The sequence below is a fragment of the Ceratotherium simum genome, chromosome 22 (assembly GCF_057802395.1).
Source record: "Ceratotherium simum simum isolate JZ-2026a chromosome 22, ASM5780239v1, whole genome shotgun sequence".
In the NCBI taxonomy this organism is placed as follows: domain Eukaryota; kingdom Metazoa; phylum Chordata; class Mammalia; order Perissodactyla; family Rhinocerotidae; genus Ceratotherium; species Ceratotherium simum.
This window is the reverse complement of record NC_141921.1, coordinates 20983016-20997172: the sequence shown is the minus strand read 5'-3', so window position 1 is coordinate 20997172 and position 14157 is coordinate 20983016. Positions and strand designations below refer to the sequence as shown.

The 14157-nt window shown below is 54.0% G+C and overlaps 2 protein-coding genes across 4 annotated transcripts in view; both read right to left on the bottom strand.

Moving 5' to 3' along the window:
• Positions 1-4822, bottom strand: part of INPP5B (inositol polyphosphate-5-phosphatase B) — a 48705-nt gene extending 43883 nt beyond the window's left edge. For 2 of the 3 annotated variants that reach the window (XR_015555785.1, XM_087446249.1), the window contains exons 1-4: positions 4711-4799; positions 3702-3799; positions 3520-3549; positions 1908-2018 (exon numbers count right to left, since the gene is read on the bottom strand). Coding sequence is in view for 2 of the 3 variants with exons in the window: in XM_087446249.1 (XP_087302375.1) it covers positions 1908-2018; positions 3520-3549; positions 3702-3774 (214 nt within the window). In the remaining variant the exon portion in view is untranslated. Of the gene's footprint in view, positions 1-1907; positions 2019-3519; positions 3550-3701; positions 3800-4710 lie in introns of all 3 variants that reach the window. The other variant, XM_087446250.1, reaches the window with a different exon arrangement.
• Positions 4823-6221: 1399 nt separating this feature from the next.
• LOC147914090 (uncharacterized) lies at positions 6222-11462 on the bottom strand. The gene is given in 7 exon segments (XM_087446253.1): positions 6222-8092; positions 8470-8561; positions 8723-8812; positions 9373-9553; positions 10008-10023; positions 10025-10101; positions 10183-11462. Coding segments are annotated over 7 exon segments (1215 nt in total). The 5' UTR covers positions 10282-11462; the 3' UTR covers positions 6222-7432.
• Positions 11463-14157: the final 2695 nt, after the last annotated feature.

The following is a 14157-nucleotide window of genomic DNA, read 5'->3' as shown; positions in this document are numbered from 1 at the left end:
TTGCCAGAGGAGCTTTTATAATATGCAAATCCTGCCTTGTCATTCCTCGGTTTAAAATTCCTACAGCTCCCAACAAGCTAGAGGGCAAAGTCCGAGCTCTTTGTTGGTTATTTAAGACCCTTTATGAGCTGTCTGCTGGCCTCTCCTGGCTCGGCTCTTTCCACACCCTCCTACTACAGCAAGTTCAGTCCTACCCAGTGACCTGCTCTTCCTTCCACTGCCCTCTTTCCCTTGTTGTCTGCCTGGGAAAGAACTCATTCATCCTTCAAGTCTCAGCTTAAACATCACCTCCTCCATGAAGCCTTCCCTGAGCCATTTATATGCGACGGGTTGGCATGAGTTTAGGAAGCACTAGAGCAAAACTCAACACTTCAGGCTCTCGAGGAGACTTTCTTTCTTCTTCTTCTTCTTCTTCTTTTTTTTTTTTGGTGAGGAAGATTGGCTCTGAGCTAACATCTGTGCCAATCTTCCTCTTTTTTTTTTTGTATTTGGGATGCCGCCACAGCATGGCTTGATGAGTGATGTAGGTCCGCGCCCAGGATTTGAACCCACGAATCCCGGGCCGCCAAAGTGGAGCGCACGAACTTAACCACTATACCACTGGGCCGGCCCTGGAGGAGACTTCCTAATCCTTTCTAATCCTGGCTTTGTAGTTTACCAGCGATGTACTTGGACAAGGTACTTAACCTCTCTGAGTCTCAGGTTCCTCATCTGTAAAATGGAACCATTGATAATACCTACCTTGTAAGGTTGTGGTAAGGAAAATGAGATAATGTGAAAAGAACAGTGTCTAACACACAATAAGTCAACAATGAATGTTAGCTAAGTTTGGGCCCTCTTGTACAGAAGGAGGAAACTTTATGAGTTCCTACTATGTGCTGGGCACTTTTACATGTGTTATCTCGTTTAATTCTTGTAACTCCATGAGGAAGATATTCTTTACATATAGAAGAGGTCTACAAAACCAAGGTTCAGAGAGGTGAGGTGGTTTGCCCAACGTCACACAGCTAGGGTCCAGCAAAGATAACTTTCAAAAGCAAGGGGCTGCGTAGCTTCAAAGTCCATGCTCTTTGCTGTTATTACTATTATTACCCCTCCTACAACGACTACTAATAATCATAAAAGAAGTTATCCTTATTAGTTTAAGATTTGGAGATAAATTTCCTCCTGCTTGTAGAATAAACCTTAAACCCCTTAACCAGGCGTTCAAGGCTCTATAATCTTGTTTCTACGTCCTTTCCCCCATGTTCAGGCTCCGTGGTGAGACCATGACAGAAGGGAAGCCCACCTCCCATTCTGAAGAGACAAGATGTTAGCTTGGAAGGAAATGAGTAATAGTGTTGGGCAAACAGCTAAGGCCCAGCAGCTGGTGGCTTGAATTTGCATGTTCTATGGCTGATCTCTGCTCTGTACAAACTCTTCTTCACCTGCCTGGCTGATCTTCTCATCTAAACAAATTCTGCCCTACCACTAACGTCTCACTGCTAGGCCACAGCTAGGCCATTTTCTCAGCGGCAGTGGGGGACAGGGCAGGAGAGCCTATTTGATAGACTTCCCTTGGTTCTGGCTGTGGTTGGCAGAGAGAGGGAAGATGGGCCTCTAGAAGCTGCTGACCCCTGCCAACTGGTCAGAGATTCTGCATCAGAATCACAGCCCACCCTGTGCAGCCCTGCCCAGAGCCAGGAGGGCAAAGGGGTCCTGCTGGGGTTACAACTCAGGTCCAGAAACAGGAAAACTGAAAATCAAACATCATGGTTGGCTGGAGGCCTGGGGGCATTGTGGTCTCATGCCAGTAACTTTGAGAGGGCACAGAAGCTGTGGAGTGTGGGTCCAAAATGTGGAAAGTCAACTGTAGTGGGTAGATCAGTGCCCGCCAACCCCCACAGGGAGACTGGGCTCTTACCTACCTGGACAGGCCCTGGCAACTTCCTGGAGGAACATCCTGGTGTGGGAACCAAAGGGTAGCTGGAATATGAGGCTGAGCTCCGCTGTGTCCAGCTGGACGGTCACATCTGAGCCTGCAGACAGGAGGCAGGAAATGAGCCCTTGGCCTCCAGGAGCTAAGTGCTTAGCTGCATCTTGAGACTGGAGTCCCCAGAATGGAGGGTCAGCAGCCCACACTCCCAAAGCCCCTTAAGCAATACACTAAAGGCTGCTGCTGGGGCAATAAGGGAACCCTCCGTACCCTCAGCTCCAAATTAACCATCCTCACTCCACAGTGGGGGTGGACCAAGGCCCTAAAAGGTCAGTGAGCCTGGCCACAGCAGCACGCGATGCTGCTGGAAGAGAACAAGGTCTTTTTTTTTTTTTTTTAAAGATTTTATTTATTCATTTTTCTCCCCCCAAAGCCCCAGTAGATAGTTGTATGTCATAGGTTCGCATCCTTCTAGTTGCCGTACGTGGGACTCGGCCTCGGGTTGGACGGAGAAGTGGTGCCTTGGGGCGTGCCCGGCATCCGAACCCGGGCCGCCAGCATCAGAGCGCGCGCACTTAACCGCTAAGCCACGGAGCCGGCCCCAGAACAAGGTCTCTGACCTGTAGTCTATCCCCCGAAGTGGAACGAAAGGCACAGAGAGGCAGATGGGAGGGGCTGTCTGTCCGTCAGTCTACCTGTCTGAGCCAGGCACGTGCTAGGCCCTGGGAATACCAGGGCGAGGAGAACAGACGGGGCCTGTCTTCAGGGAGCTAGACTGTGGATAGCGTCTTGCTCAGAGCAACCCCAGCACCCGCAGGCACATGGTGAGCACCCACGAACATGTGCTGAACTAATGAAGGGGTGCAGTGATCTAGCAGAGTCATCCAGAGTGTGGGCTCTGGAGTCTGGATTCCGAGTTTGAATCCGGGTTCCACGTCTTCCTAAAGTACTGAATTCTCTGGGCCTCAGTTACCTTGTCCATAAAATGGGGATGAAAACAGTGATGACCTCACAGAGTTGTGAGGAAAGCACCATATGATGTGTGTAAAGGTCTCAGCATACTGCCTGGCACAAGATAATCATTGATTGAATATTCACTTCTATTATTCTTATTATTATTAATTACTGCTACTACTACAGTCTAACAAAGAAGACAGACATGAAATAGGTCACCGTAAATACTTAAATCCCTGTGAATGACAGAAAGCTGGCAGGGATGAGAAAAAAAGAATGTGTATCGTGAGATACAAACAATTTCAGGAGTTTAACAAAGGCTTCCTGGGAAAAGTGACGTGTGAACTGAAGCCCTGAAGGATGAGTTGGTGAAGTGGAAAGAGGTGTGAAGGGTTTCAGGAAGAAGGAACAGCATGTGCAGGGGCTCCGTGCTGAGAAGGATCCTGTTTGAGGTGATGGAAGCGATCAGAAGATTCCGAGGGCAGCAGGCAAAGAGGGAGCTGAGGCTGGAGAGGGGGTGGGCCGCATCCCGCAGGGCCTCGCTTGCCACAGTAAGGTTGTTGGAGGGTGCTCTGACTTCACACCATTCCTCTCTCTGCAGATCCTGTACCCCTGCCCCAGCTGGGACCCAGACTGAAAGGACCGCTCACCAAGAATGTAGAGTTCGCCATCTGGGGACACTGTGGGGAGGAAAAGAAAAAGGCCCTTAGCAAGTGAGCATGAGCACCCCAGGCCCAGCGCCATCCTTGCTCCCATGCCTGCCCCCAAAAGGGCAGAAATGACCTAGGGGCCCAGAGGAGAGGGACTCATACCACCCAGCCCCCTGTGGCACCTTCTTCCAGCGTAAAATCCCGCGAGATCGGCACTATCTGGTCCAGAGAGACGTCGTCCCCAGTAATGGCCATCCTCCGGTGCGTATACAGGAAGAGACTAGGGGCAGGAAGCAGAGGTGAGGATGGGGCCTGCTGGCCGTCCCTCAGGCCCATCGTGGAGGTCTCGGGGTGCTCACACTCCCTCCTTGGTCCCTAGGGCTGTGCTGGTGATGCCCAGCTATGCACACTCCTCATGCCCTCTCTGTTCACGGTGCCCATCAGAGACTGCAATTTTATGGATAGGTCATCAAAGCTCAACTTGTCTCACTTGGGGGAGCCACTGCTTTGTTAGTAAAACACGTGCTCAATCTATCCATCATGCATTCTAGCCCTGCCTGTGACAGGAACAGTGCAACCTTAGCCACCCCCCTTCCCTTCCTGAACCCCAGTTTCTCCACCTATAAAGTGAGGGTGGTGGATTAGAAAATGTCTAAGGCCCCTCCCTCCCAGCTCTGAGACCCTGGGGTTCACTTTCTGGCTATGAGACCTTTGACAAGTAGTATTTCTTCTCTCTAATGTTCCTGGGTAATACGTGGGCATTACTGGGCAACGTTTATTGAGCACTTTCTATGGGCTTCACGGTGTTTTAAACACTTTACATGTAATAACTCTCTTTAATCTGGACAAATTCAGGTAAAGAGGATTAAAACAACTTACTCAAGATCACGTGGCTCAGAAGTAACAAAGCCTGGATTTGAACTCAGGCAGTCAAGCCACGAGGCTCAAGATCTGGGCCAGTGTGGTAAAATGCCTCTTCTCCAGAAGCTTCCTCATCATATTTTGAGGGTTATATGAGCTAATACATATGAAAGGCTTAGAATATAGTCTTCAAAAAATATTAACCGTCATGCTTACAATTATTCTAGAACACTCAGACTCTGCCCCAGAGGGATGGTTGAAGTCCAGCTGGAGGGAACAGTGAAGAATAACCCCATGGCCCACACAGGCAAGGACCAAACCCCCACTTACGCGTGTTCCTGGCCTCCACGTTCCAGGCGGGAGCGCACGAGTCCCAGGAGGAGGCTCTGCGTGCTGTCTCCCTCACACAGCACACCTTGCACTGCCTGCTGCTCGGGGTCAAGGGAAACCAGAACAAAACCAGAGGCCAGGCTTCTCCCAACCCAGCCCGCCCCACCTTCCCTGCCCACCAAGATTCACTGTGTGACCTTGGGCAAGTGGCTTCACCTCTCTGAGCCTTCCTCATCTGTGTAATGGGGATAAAACTCCCCAACTTCGCCAGGGGTTGGGAGGATAACTGAGTATTCAGCATGTGGCAGAGAGTCCAGTACTGAGTAAATACTTAGTAAATTCTGGTTTCCTTCTCCCCCTGATGGCACAGAGAGAGAGAGGAGAGCAGATAGGCACATAGACACCTTCCATTCCACTTTCCAAGGCCAGGGCAGGCGCCGGGGTGGGGAGCTCAGCACCAGGAAGGATATGATGACACAGTATTCCCCTTCCGCCAGGGTCTCCTGGATCGCCACAGACTGGTCCATGCTGGCCCCTGCTGGGCAGACACACCTGGAGGAGGGCCGATGGGAGCCCCCTTAGGTCAACGAGTTACCCAGGAGGTGATGGAGCTGCCTCAGAGGGCTGGGGGCAGGGAGGAGGGGCCTTTGTGCAGGGAGAAAGTAGATGAGGCCTGATCATCCTCCTCTTCCTCCTCCCTAGAATGGGAGTTTAGTTTCTAGGGAGAGGGGCTGTTTCTTTGCCCCTTGTAGGATGTAGTTTGTTGTACCGCCCTTTGTCTAGAAGGGAACCCGTTGTTCCTGAGTGGGGTCCAGTCTACTTGTTGGAAGTGGGGTACCTGGTCCCATTACTGAAGAGAGGGACATGGTCCCATTCCTCCTGGGATGGGACTCTGCCTCCCTTTTGGGGGAGCTGTATTAGTCCTGCTGGCGTCTCTCTGGGAGGTGTCAGTGGTGTGCGTCTGCACGGGGTTACGGGGGACATCCTGTTATTCTCGGGAAGGGAGGGTCTCATCCTGGACAAGGACCCCGGTCCCGTTCCTCTTTCCCTGGAGACGGGAAAAGCATCCCGTTGCTCCTTGGCCCTCACCGCCGCCCGGCAGGCCCCATTGCATCAGCCACAAGCCAGGGGGTGTCTGGTTCTGACAGCAGCAGGCCAGGGGTCCCAGCCCTCAGCTTGCCCACCCCCTCCCACCCAGCCCTGCCCTGGCTTCCCTGCCCTGCACCTGCTCCCAGTCCCCTGCCATTGCCGCCTACCTCCTGAGCTGTCACCGCTCCTGTGCGGGACACTGCGGCCCTGGGCCGGCCAGTGACTACATTTCCCAGCAGCCCCCGCGCTACAAGATGGTCAGCCAGCCTGCAAGTCCCAGCATGCCTGTGCCAATCATGGGGGTCTCCCCGCCCCCATTAACTCCTTAGGGCCTGGGGTACACTGGGCTCCGTATTCCGGAAAGGTTTTCCTAACGAATGCCTTAACTTCCACCGCTGGCCCTCTAAGTCATGGGGCCAGAGCTCCCGGCCCAGGGCCTGGAAGGAAGATGGTCACGTCTGCCCTAAGGGGAAAGATAATGCATTTTTACTTTCTCCTCAATTCCATCCCCAACTCCTCTCTTTCCAGGCGGGCCAACTCAGGGCTCTGCTGAAAGTCTTCCAGCTCAAATAACGACCCTGTCCTAGCTTCAAGGAGAGCAACACTATGAAGAACCATTACTCCCATTTTCCAGGTGGAGAAAGCGACGCTCAGAGAGGCTATAAAAGTTGACCAAGGTCCTGCAGCGAAGCGAGCAAGTGGCAAAATTGGGCCTCACCTGACAGTCTGACTCCAACTTCTGTGCTGTGACACTGCCATACACTGCCGTATTTCCTCCCTCAGCCTCCTGTGTGTGTCTGCATGTGAGACGTGTGAATGACGTGTGAACCACGTGTGTGTGATGGGGAGCACTCGGTCCTGCCCGCCTCATGGGGCTGTTTGAGGGTAATGGATGGAAAGGCACTTTGTGAAGGGTGTGACACTGTTCGTATGCAGTCCAGTGCTGAGACCCAGTCCTCTCTCCTCCTCCGTGGGGAGGATAGAGGCCGGGGAGGGGCCCCCCAGCTCTCAAGACAGCCTGAGGGTGCACTTTATTGTTCTCAAGCCCGGTTCCCTGGATTCACCTGGTCACGTGCACTGGGCCAAGGCCTTTCTCCTTTTGGGCCTGGATTTTCCCATCTAAGATAAGTAAGTTGCTCCAGAGGGGCAAAAAGGGCCAGCCCAGATAAGGGAGTCCAGGTCTGTCTGGTCTCTCTCTCGGCCTGTCAGCGTGTCACTAAGCTGTAAGCCCCCTGAGGACAGGGCTGTGTCTTCTCCTCATCACCCCAGCACAGTTTCTGGCACACAGTTGGCCCTCAGAGCGTGTTTATTGAATCAGTGAATGAATGAATGAACTATCTTAATGAATACACCTTCTCTCAAGCTTTGACCCAAACTGAAGGGTCAGAGCTGGGGAAGGAGTGACCCCTGTGACTCTAACCAGTGCCCCACCTCTTTCCCTAAACTGGGAGTTGCCGCCCTAACGACTAGTCCGACTCTGTATATGTAAACCTCCTTCAGAAACAGATGTCACCTTCTTCCCAGTCTTCTCCTCTTCCTAGAAATATCCACAGCACACACGTAGCTCAAGTTTATTTGAATTTGGTTTCAAAGTTCTGTGGAGGATGAGGGGACAGGGGATTGATACCGATCCTTAGAGATAAAGGGGGTGGGAGTCACCGCAGGAAAGCAGGGGAACCCCAATTCCAGCCCCTCTCTTAAAGTCAAAGGCTGGGAGAAATGCATGAGGCCGGACATTTTTCACAGATGAAGAAACTGTCCCTGCAGGACTCTGGGGTCCTCCCACTTGATGGGGGTCAGACAGGGGGTTGTTCTGTTTTTCCAGACAAACCCCAGCCTCTCCTTGGATTGGCGCTAAGGCCCTGCCCCCTTGGAGGGCACCGTGTTCAGGCCTAGGCCAGAGCTGTGGACTTGATAAATCCTTTTCACTAAAGACAGAGCTACAGGAATCAGAGCTGGGGGCGGGCCTCGGGACCTGCAGGCCCACAGGGTCTTCCTGGCTGCTGTCCCCTGATTCTGCTGGGCCCAGCCAGGGGAGCAAGAATGGCAGCAGGGCACAGTGGAGGAGCTGCAGCACTGCCCCAGCCAGGGCCCAGTGCAGGCGGCTGCTCTGGGCCCCTGGGGCTGCCCAGGTGAAGTGGAGGTTCCCATCCAGCTGGAGGCAGCTGCCTGAGACCGAGGCTTGGCAGCACTCCTGGTAGCAGGGCTGAGCCACAGCCCCGTGACACCTGGGAGTCCCTGCCACACAGGTCTGGCTGCAGCCTGCAGTGCAGCCTGAGCTGGACCCTTTCAGCTGCAGGAAGAGATGGGCTCATTCATCCTCCTGTTGCCCCTCTCCCCCACTCACGGGGGCAGAAAAGTGTTAAGTGGGCCATGGGCTGAGTGAACCTCCCTGGACTCCTCGCTCGCTCCCCCCGAGGTCAGCCAGCCAGTCCCCAGAGAACATACAGAGTCATCAGAAATGAGGGGCACATCATGGAGACTTGGAAAATTCCAGCTGCTGCCCTGGATTTGGCATCACGCAGAGCTGAGAGGGTCGAGCACGCCAGACCCCAGGCAGCCTGGCTCCAGCCAGCTTCGGCTGCTGACCTGCTCTGTCCAGAAGGTGGAGAAAGGCCTGCAGTGCTGAGGGAGGGCAGCACCTCAACCTTGGACTCTCCAGGGGCCCACCTCACAGAAGTCCAAGCCCTCAGGGTACAGGGTCACAATTTTCTGTCCTTTGAAGCAGTCACTGCCTTGGCAAGGGAAGGTGACACAGATTCCCGGGAAGAGAAAGTGGAGAGCTCTGTCTAGACCAAAGAGAGAGTGAATGCCAGACAGAGGCGCGGCTGGAGCCCCATCCTGCCTGTCCCAATGGCCCCAGCCACCGCACGTCATCATTCCTGCCTCCACCTCCCAGAGCAGGCAGGTGTGAACGAGACACTCACGTTTCTCTTGGGGGCTGGCAGGGTGGTGGTCACCAGGGCTGGAGTGGAAAGCAGCTTGTCCTCTGGGACAGTCAGGTGGCCTAGGCCTGGGAGCAGAGCAGGGCTGCCTGGGAAAGTGCTGTGACACCTCTGCTGGGGGTTGATTCCTCTGCCAAGTCCCAGTCCCTGCCCTGAGGGAGGGCATCTTGTGTATTGTCACAACCTGAAACTCCCTCTGCTGCCCCCTGCACAAGCACAGGGGCTTGCTCTGGCTCCCCTGGAGCTAGGGGAAGGGGAGCACTAGCTAAGCGGGGCTGGGGACAGGTGGGGGGAGTTGGGAGAGGGAGTCTGGAAGCGGGGCACTGAAGGTAGAAAGCTCAGACTTGGGGAGTCGCTGAGGAGGAGAGACCTCAAATGTAAAGGTCAGCCTGACAAGGTTTAGAGGTCAGGGTGTTGATAGAGGTTGGGGGGTTGGTGAAAACTGAGCTCAGATTTGAGGGCCTGTCAAAGGGTGAGGTTCAGAGTTGGGGCTTAGTGGGTGGGCAAGGCTCTGGGCTGTGGAGAGGTAGGGTGGGGCTCAGAGTGTACGGGGCCAATGGGAGCAGAAGTCAGAGTAGGGGGCAATGGAGGCGGGGTTCAGAGCTGCAGGTTGGTGGGGCTGACTCACCTGAGGCCGACTCCCTGAGCGCCAGGCACAGTGGGACGCCACTGCAGCACTGCAGAGAGCAAGCTCCTGGGCTGGGGGCCAAGTTTGTGGGCAGCAGGCAAGGGCTGGGACTGGTTTCATTTCCCCCATCACAACTGAGGCTGCACCGGGCCGTGTAGTGGGAAGTGCTGAGTTGAATCAGCTGAGTAAAGAGAAAGCCGAGGGGCCAGCCCCGGTGCCCTGCTGGTTAAGTTTGGTGCACTCCGCTTCAGCGGCCCAGGTTTGGTTCCCAGGCATGGAACCATACCACTCATCTGTCAGTGGCCATGCTGTGGTGGTGGATCACATTTAAAAAAAAAAAAAAAAAAAAGAGGAAGATTGACAGCAGATGTTAGCTCAGGGTGAATCTTCCTCGGCAAAAAAAATCCAAAAGAGCCAACAAACAAAAAAAGAATGCCAAGGAGTCCAGGAGGCTAGTGGGGACAGCCGGCTCTGGGCCAGATCTCACCCTTTCCCGGCATCCCCAACACTGACTCCTCTCTGTCCCACTTCAGTGTCTCTCATCAGCACCCCTTCCAATGGTACCACTCCCAACCCCTGGAGCAGCCCCTCACGGTAGCACCCCGCCCGGGCCCCATGGCAGCCCCACCCCGTACCTCACAGAGGTGCTCCCTGGTGCTCTGCCATTTGGCTGGAGAACTCTGCCTCCTGGTAGCACATCTCTCCGAAGCAGCGGAAGCCGTGGCATATCTGTGGAGGGATTTGAACACTGTGGCCTCATTCCCATGGGGGAAGACATTCAGGAGGCTCTCTCCTGCATATGCTGCTTACCTGGACAGGAGCAGAGGTCAGCTGACTTCTCATCAGGTTCTGGGCTACCAATAAGACCAGCAGGAGGACTGGTAGGAGGAAAAGGAGAGAGGGAACCATTGCAGGGAGTACCCAGCTCAAGGGTCATAGGTCAAGGAAAGGTCATGCAGTGGTTAAGTGGAAGAGGTCATGGAGTCAGGGAAAAGGGACAGTCCCAGGGCCCAGCAATAGTCATAGGTTAGCGTTGGTCACCGAGTCCAGGAGAGGCTGGGATCCCTGGGCTGAGGACAGCTACCTCTGAGCAAAGCAGCCCTATGGCTACTATTGGCCACAGACATCTTCCGTTGAGGTGTTGCAGGAGCCAGAGAGAGTGAAGGACCAGTGCTGGGCAGGCCAGGGGAGGGCTGCAGAGATTCCCATTATTGTACTATGCAGATAAGTAAACTGAGGCTGGGGAACAGGGGAGGTCAATCTGTAGCACATAAGGGGTCCCAGGGGCTGGGCTTTTGCTTCCCACAAGTCATACTGTCAGAGGGACACTGAGGCAGGCACAAAGGGGCCTGCAGCCTAGTAACAGCCCCTCTCAGAGTGAATGTTGTTGTTGGCATCACAACAGCAGCGTCCCAGGCCCAAGGGGAGACAGAGCTGGAGCAGGTGCAGTGACAGGAAATAGACATCCGGTGCCTCTGATCTGGCCTCATTTGCCTCCCACGTCATAAGATGCTGGGGGTGGGGGTGATGGGCTTCCTCAGAACCCAGGGCAGGGAAAGCGTGGGTCACAGGGAGGGTCAGAAGTCAGGGCGCACTTTGTCCAGGCCTTCAGGCTTCAGACCCCACCCTGTTCCTAAATCAGAGCTGAGCCCAGGCCAGGAGGGCTGATAATCTGCATCTGGGGCTCTGCCTCCCGCAGGACTGAGGGATCAAATCTGCAAGGGTCTGCTAAGCTTGGGTTCAGGTTTTTCCATGCAAGGCAGAAAACTGCTGGAGATGAGAAAGTGGGGCATTATTTCCATCTTCCTGCCCAACCCTGGGAGGCTGAGCTCAACCCAGCCCCCAACGTTCCCAGGGCTAACAGGGCATCTTTCTCTGTCCTTGTGGCTATAGTCCTCCATCAGCACTTGGATCTGTCTCTCAGGTGACAGCTGCCAGGGAGAGCCTGGAGCTAGAACCCCCTGTGGGCTGGGCCCCTTCTGGAGGTGGTCTTTAACGCATGGATGGAGTGGTGCTCAGGATCCAGGGTGCTGAGGGGAGGCAGGATAGGACCCCTTGGCAGTAAGGCTTACTTCTCTCTCACCTTCACCCCTCCTTACCACCAGGAGCCTCTGCCCCCCATTATCCGCCCCCCCACTACACTTAAGAAGCAGTTATCTGGGCAGCACCTCTCCAAGGGGACCTCAGTCTCCAAAGGCACGTGGGTCAAGAGAAGGGCCCAAAGGTTCTACCCAGGTCCCTGTGTCCTTGTGAAAGGAAGGGGCCAGGCCTCCTGCACAAGCCCCTTTTCCTCCTCCCTGGTTTGGGTAGATGAGGCTGGAGGGACAGCTCAGGAGTGTGAGGGGGCCAGACATTCAGCAGAATCAGAAAGCTGGGCAAAGCCTGGATGGTTACCTCCTGGTCTATATTGGTTCTGGCTCCTTGCCCATCTACTTTAGTCTGTGCACTCCTCCATGGCTCAAGAGAATATTCCCAATATTCCCTGTGCCCCACTCCTCCCAGCTATAGACCTATCGGCACACCTGATGGTGCAAAGGGCAGCGTGTGTGCATAAGCTGACCCCAGGGAGGGGACAGAGGGAGAGGAGAGGGAAGGGATGAGTAGTTGAGGCTGGACACAGATTTATTCACTTTCCCCTCGGAAGTGGGGAGTGAGGGGACTCCTGCTCCTGGGAGGTCCATCCCAGGATCAGGCCCTGGGTTTCAGCAGCACCAGCCTGGGAGTCAGTCCCAGGAACAGCTCTCCGGACACTTCCTGCCTGGGCTGGGAGGGGCAGACGGAGTCCTGCAGCTTCTCTGCTGGAGCAGCTTTCCTCCTTGAAGAGCAAGCAGAGCGAGCTGAATCACCCGTTGTCGGCGGGAAGCACCCTGGCAGAGGTTCTGACTCCATGTCTAAAGGAGAGATTCTAAGATTCAGGAAGCAATGATGGACTTCTGGGGACTCATGAACCCCTAAAATTGTGTGCAAAAACATCTCTACATGTATATTTTCCTAGGGAGAAAGTCCACAGTTATCTTTGTATTTCCAAAGGAATCTGTGATCCTAAAAAGATTAAGAACTACTGATCTAAGCCAAGAAAGAGCAACCCTCCACTCCCTGCCCAGCCTGGTCAAGGGGCTCAGGTGACATCCTGTTTTCCCTGTAGCAGACCCCCTAAAGTCCAGATTTGAAGGAGCAACCTCTGGGGAGAAGCACTTCTGATGCGAGCTTGCCTGCACCTCCCTAATAGCTCTGTGCCTCTCGGGGCTGGGTGGAGCGGGCCGTGCGGCTCTTCCTGCTTGCCCGGGAGGCTGTTACTGATTCTCTTTACCTCTGGTTCTGCTCCCACCATCTCACCTCCACCTAATTCTCAAGGTTTGCATACCTAGCTGTGCCTGGCACATGAAAGGCACTGAAAAAATATTTGGATGAATGTAACAAATGAAAAGAATCCTTTGCTGAAATAGGGAAGCCCCAGGTTTCCTCCAAGGCTGCTCTGATGCACAGTTCACAGGATGGCTGCAGTTACCTGCACAACGGTGATGGCAGGACTCCTCAGAACCTGGTCCCACCTCCCCTCCACACTGTAAAAAAGAGAAACAGGTTCTTGGGATACTGCATTCACCCTGCAGCCAGGCACCCAGTTCTAAAGAGGCGGCTCTGAGCAATGTGACAGCTGGAAAGCAGCAGGTGCACTCCTTAGGTGCCTCGATGCTGCTAATGCTCCAACAGGAAGGCCAGAGGGACGTCTCCCTCCATTTCCCACTTCCAAGGCTTTAACTCTCTTCCCAAACGGTGGTCTCCTTGCACCTTGGGCTGGTTTTCAGTAATTGGTGTTTCTAGTTGGCTCAATTAGGTTTAATTATCCATTCACTGCTTCAGAAGCGCAGGCTCTGCAGAGGTTGTCCAATTGCAGTTTTAAGTAACTGGAGGAGCCAAAGCACAAACGAACATGTGAGGCGTTGCCCAATGGATGGATTGAACGAGGAAGGAAAATACCAACCCAGAGTGAAGTGCCATGGGGATAGGGGTGGCGAAACCCTACTGCCATGGAGATGACTAGGGCAACAGGTAAGTGTGAGGGGGAGGGCCAGGTCCGGAGTTGGGATTTTTACAAATAGATACATTACAAAACAACAAACTGAAGGTGTGAGTGCCGAGGGGCAAAGGAGGCCTCTGGAGAAACTCTATTCTGGAACAGCCCTGGCCTTCAGCTGACTGTGCCTGTGGGCAGATCAATGCCTCCTTGGCTCCCTTAGCTTCTTCCATTTGGGGTACCAGATTCAGATCCTGGGGCAGCTGCTCAACTCTACCCAAATCTTGGCTACCTGGGCTTGGAAAACACAAGAATATTAGCCGTTTCTCAGTTAAGCGGGCATGTCGTAGAAGAAATAGGCAGACCGGATCGCCAAAGACTCTCGTTCTGAACTAGCAAGCAGATGAAGTCACTGCTGGTCCTAGCTCCATTGTATGCCAGGCTGCTGAGGCCTGGGGAAGGGCCAGGGCTGCAGGCCCATTCCAAAACAGCTCAACTCCTTTCTTTATGCAAATAAAAAAGGCAAACCTTGGTGCCACAATTTTGTCCTTAGCAGAGGTCCTAGCTCACCCTCCCCATCTTTCCCTAGTATGTGCATGAACGGCTGACTCAACTAAGCATCACCTGGGGTGATGCTCATTTGGGGAAATGGCAGTAAATGGGGGTGGGGAAAGAGGTTAGGTGAGATTTACCTAACATAATATGTAACATAACAGGTGCTGATTAAACCTCAGTTGCCACTGAGGTTGAGGAGAAAGAGGCAGGGAAGT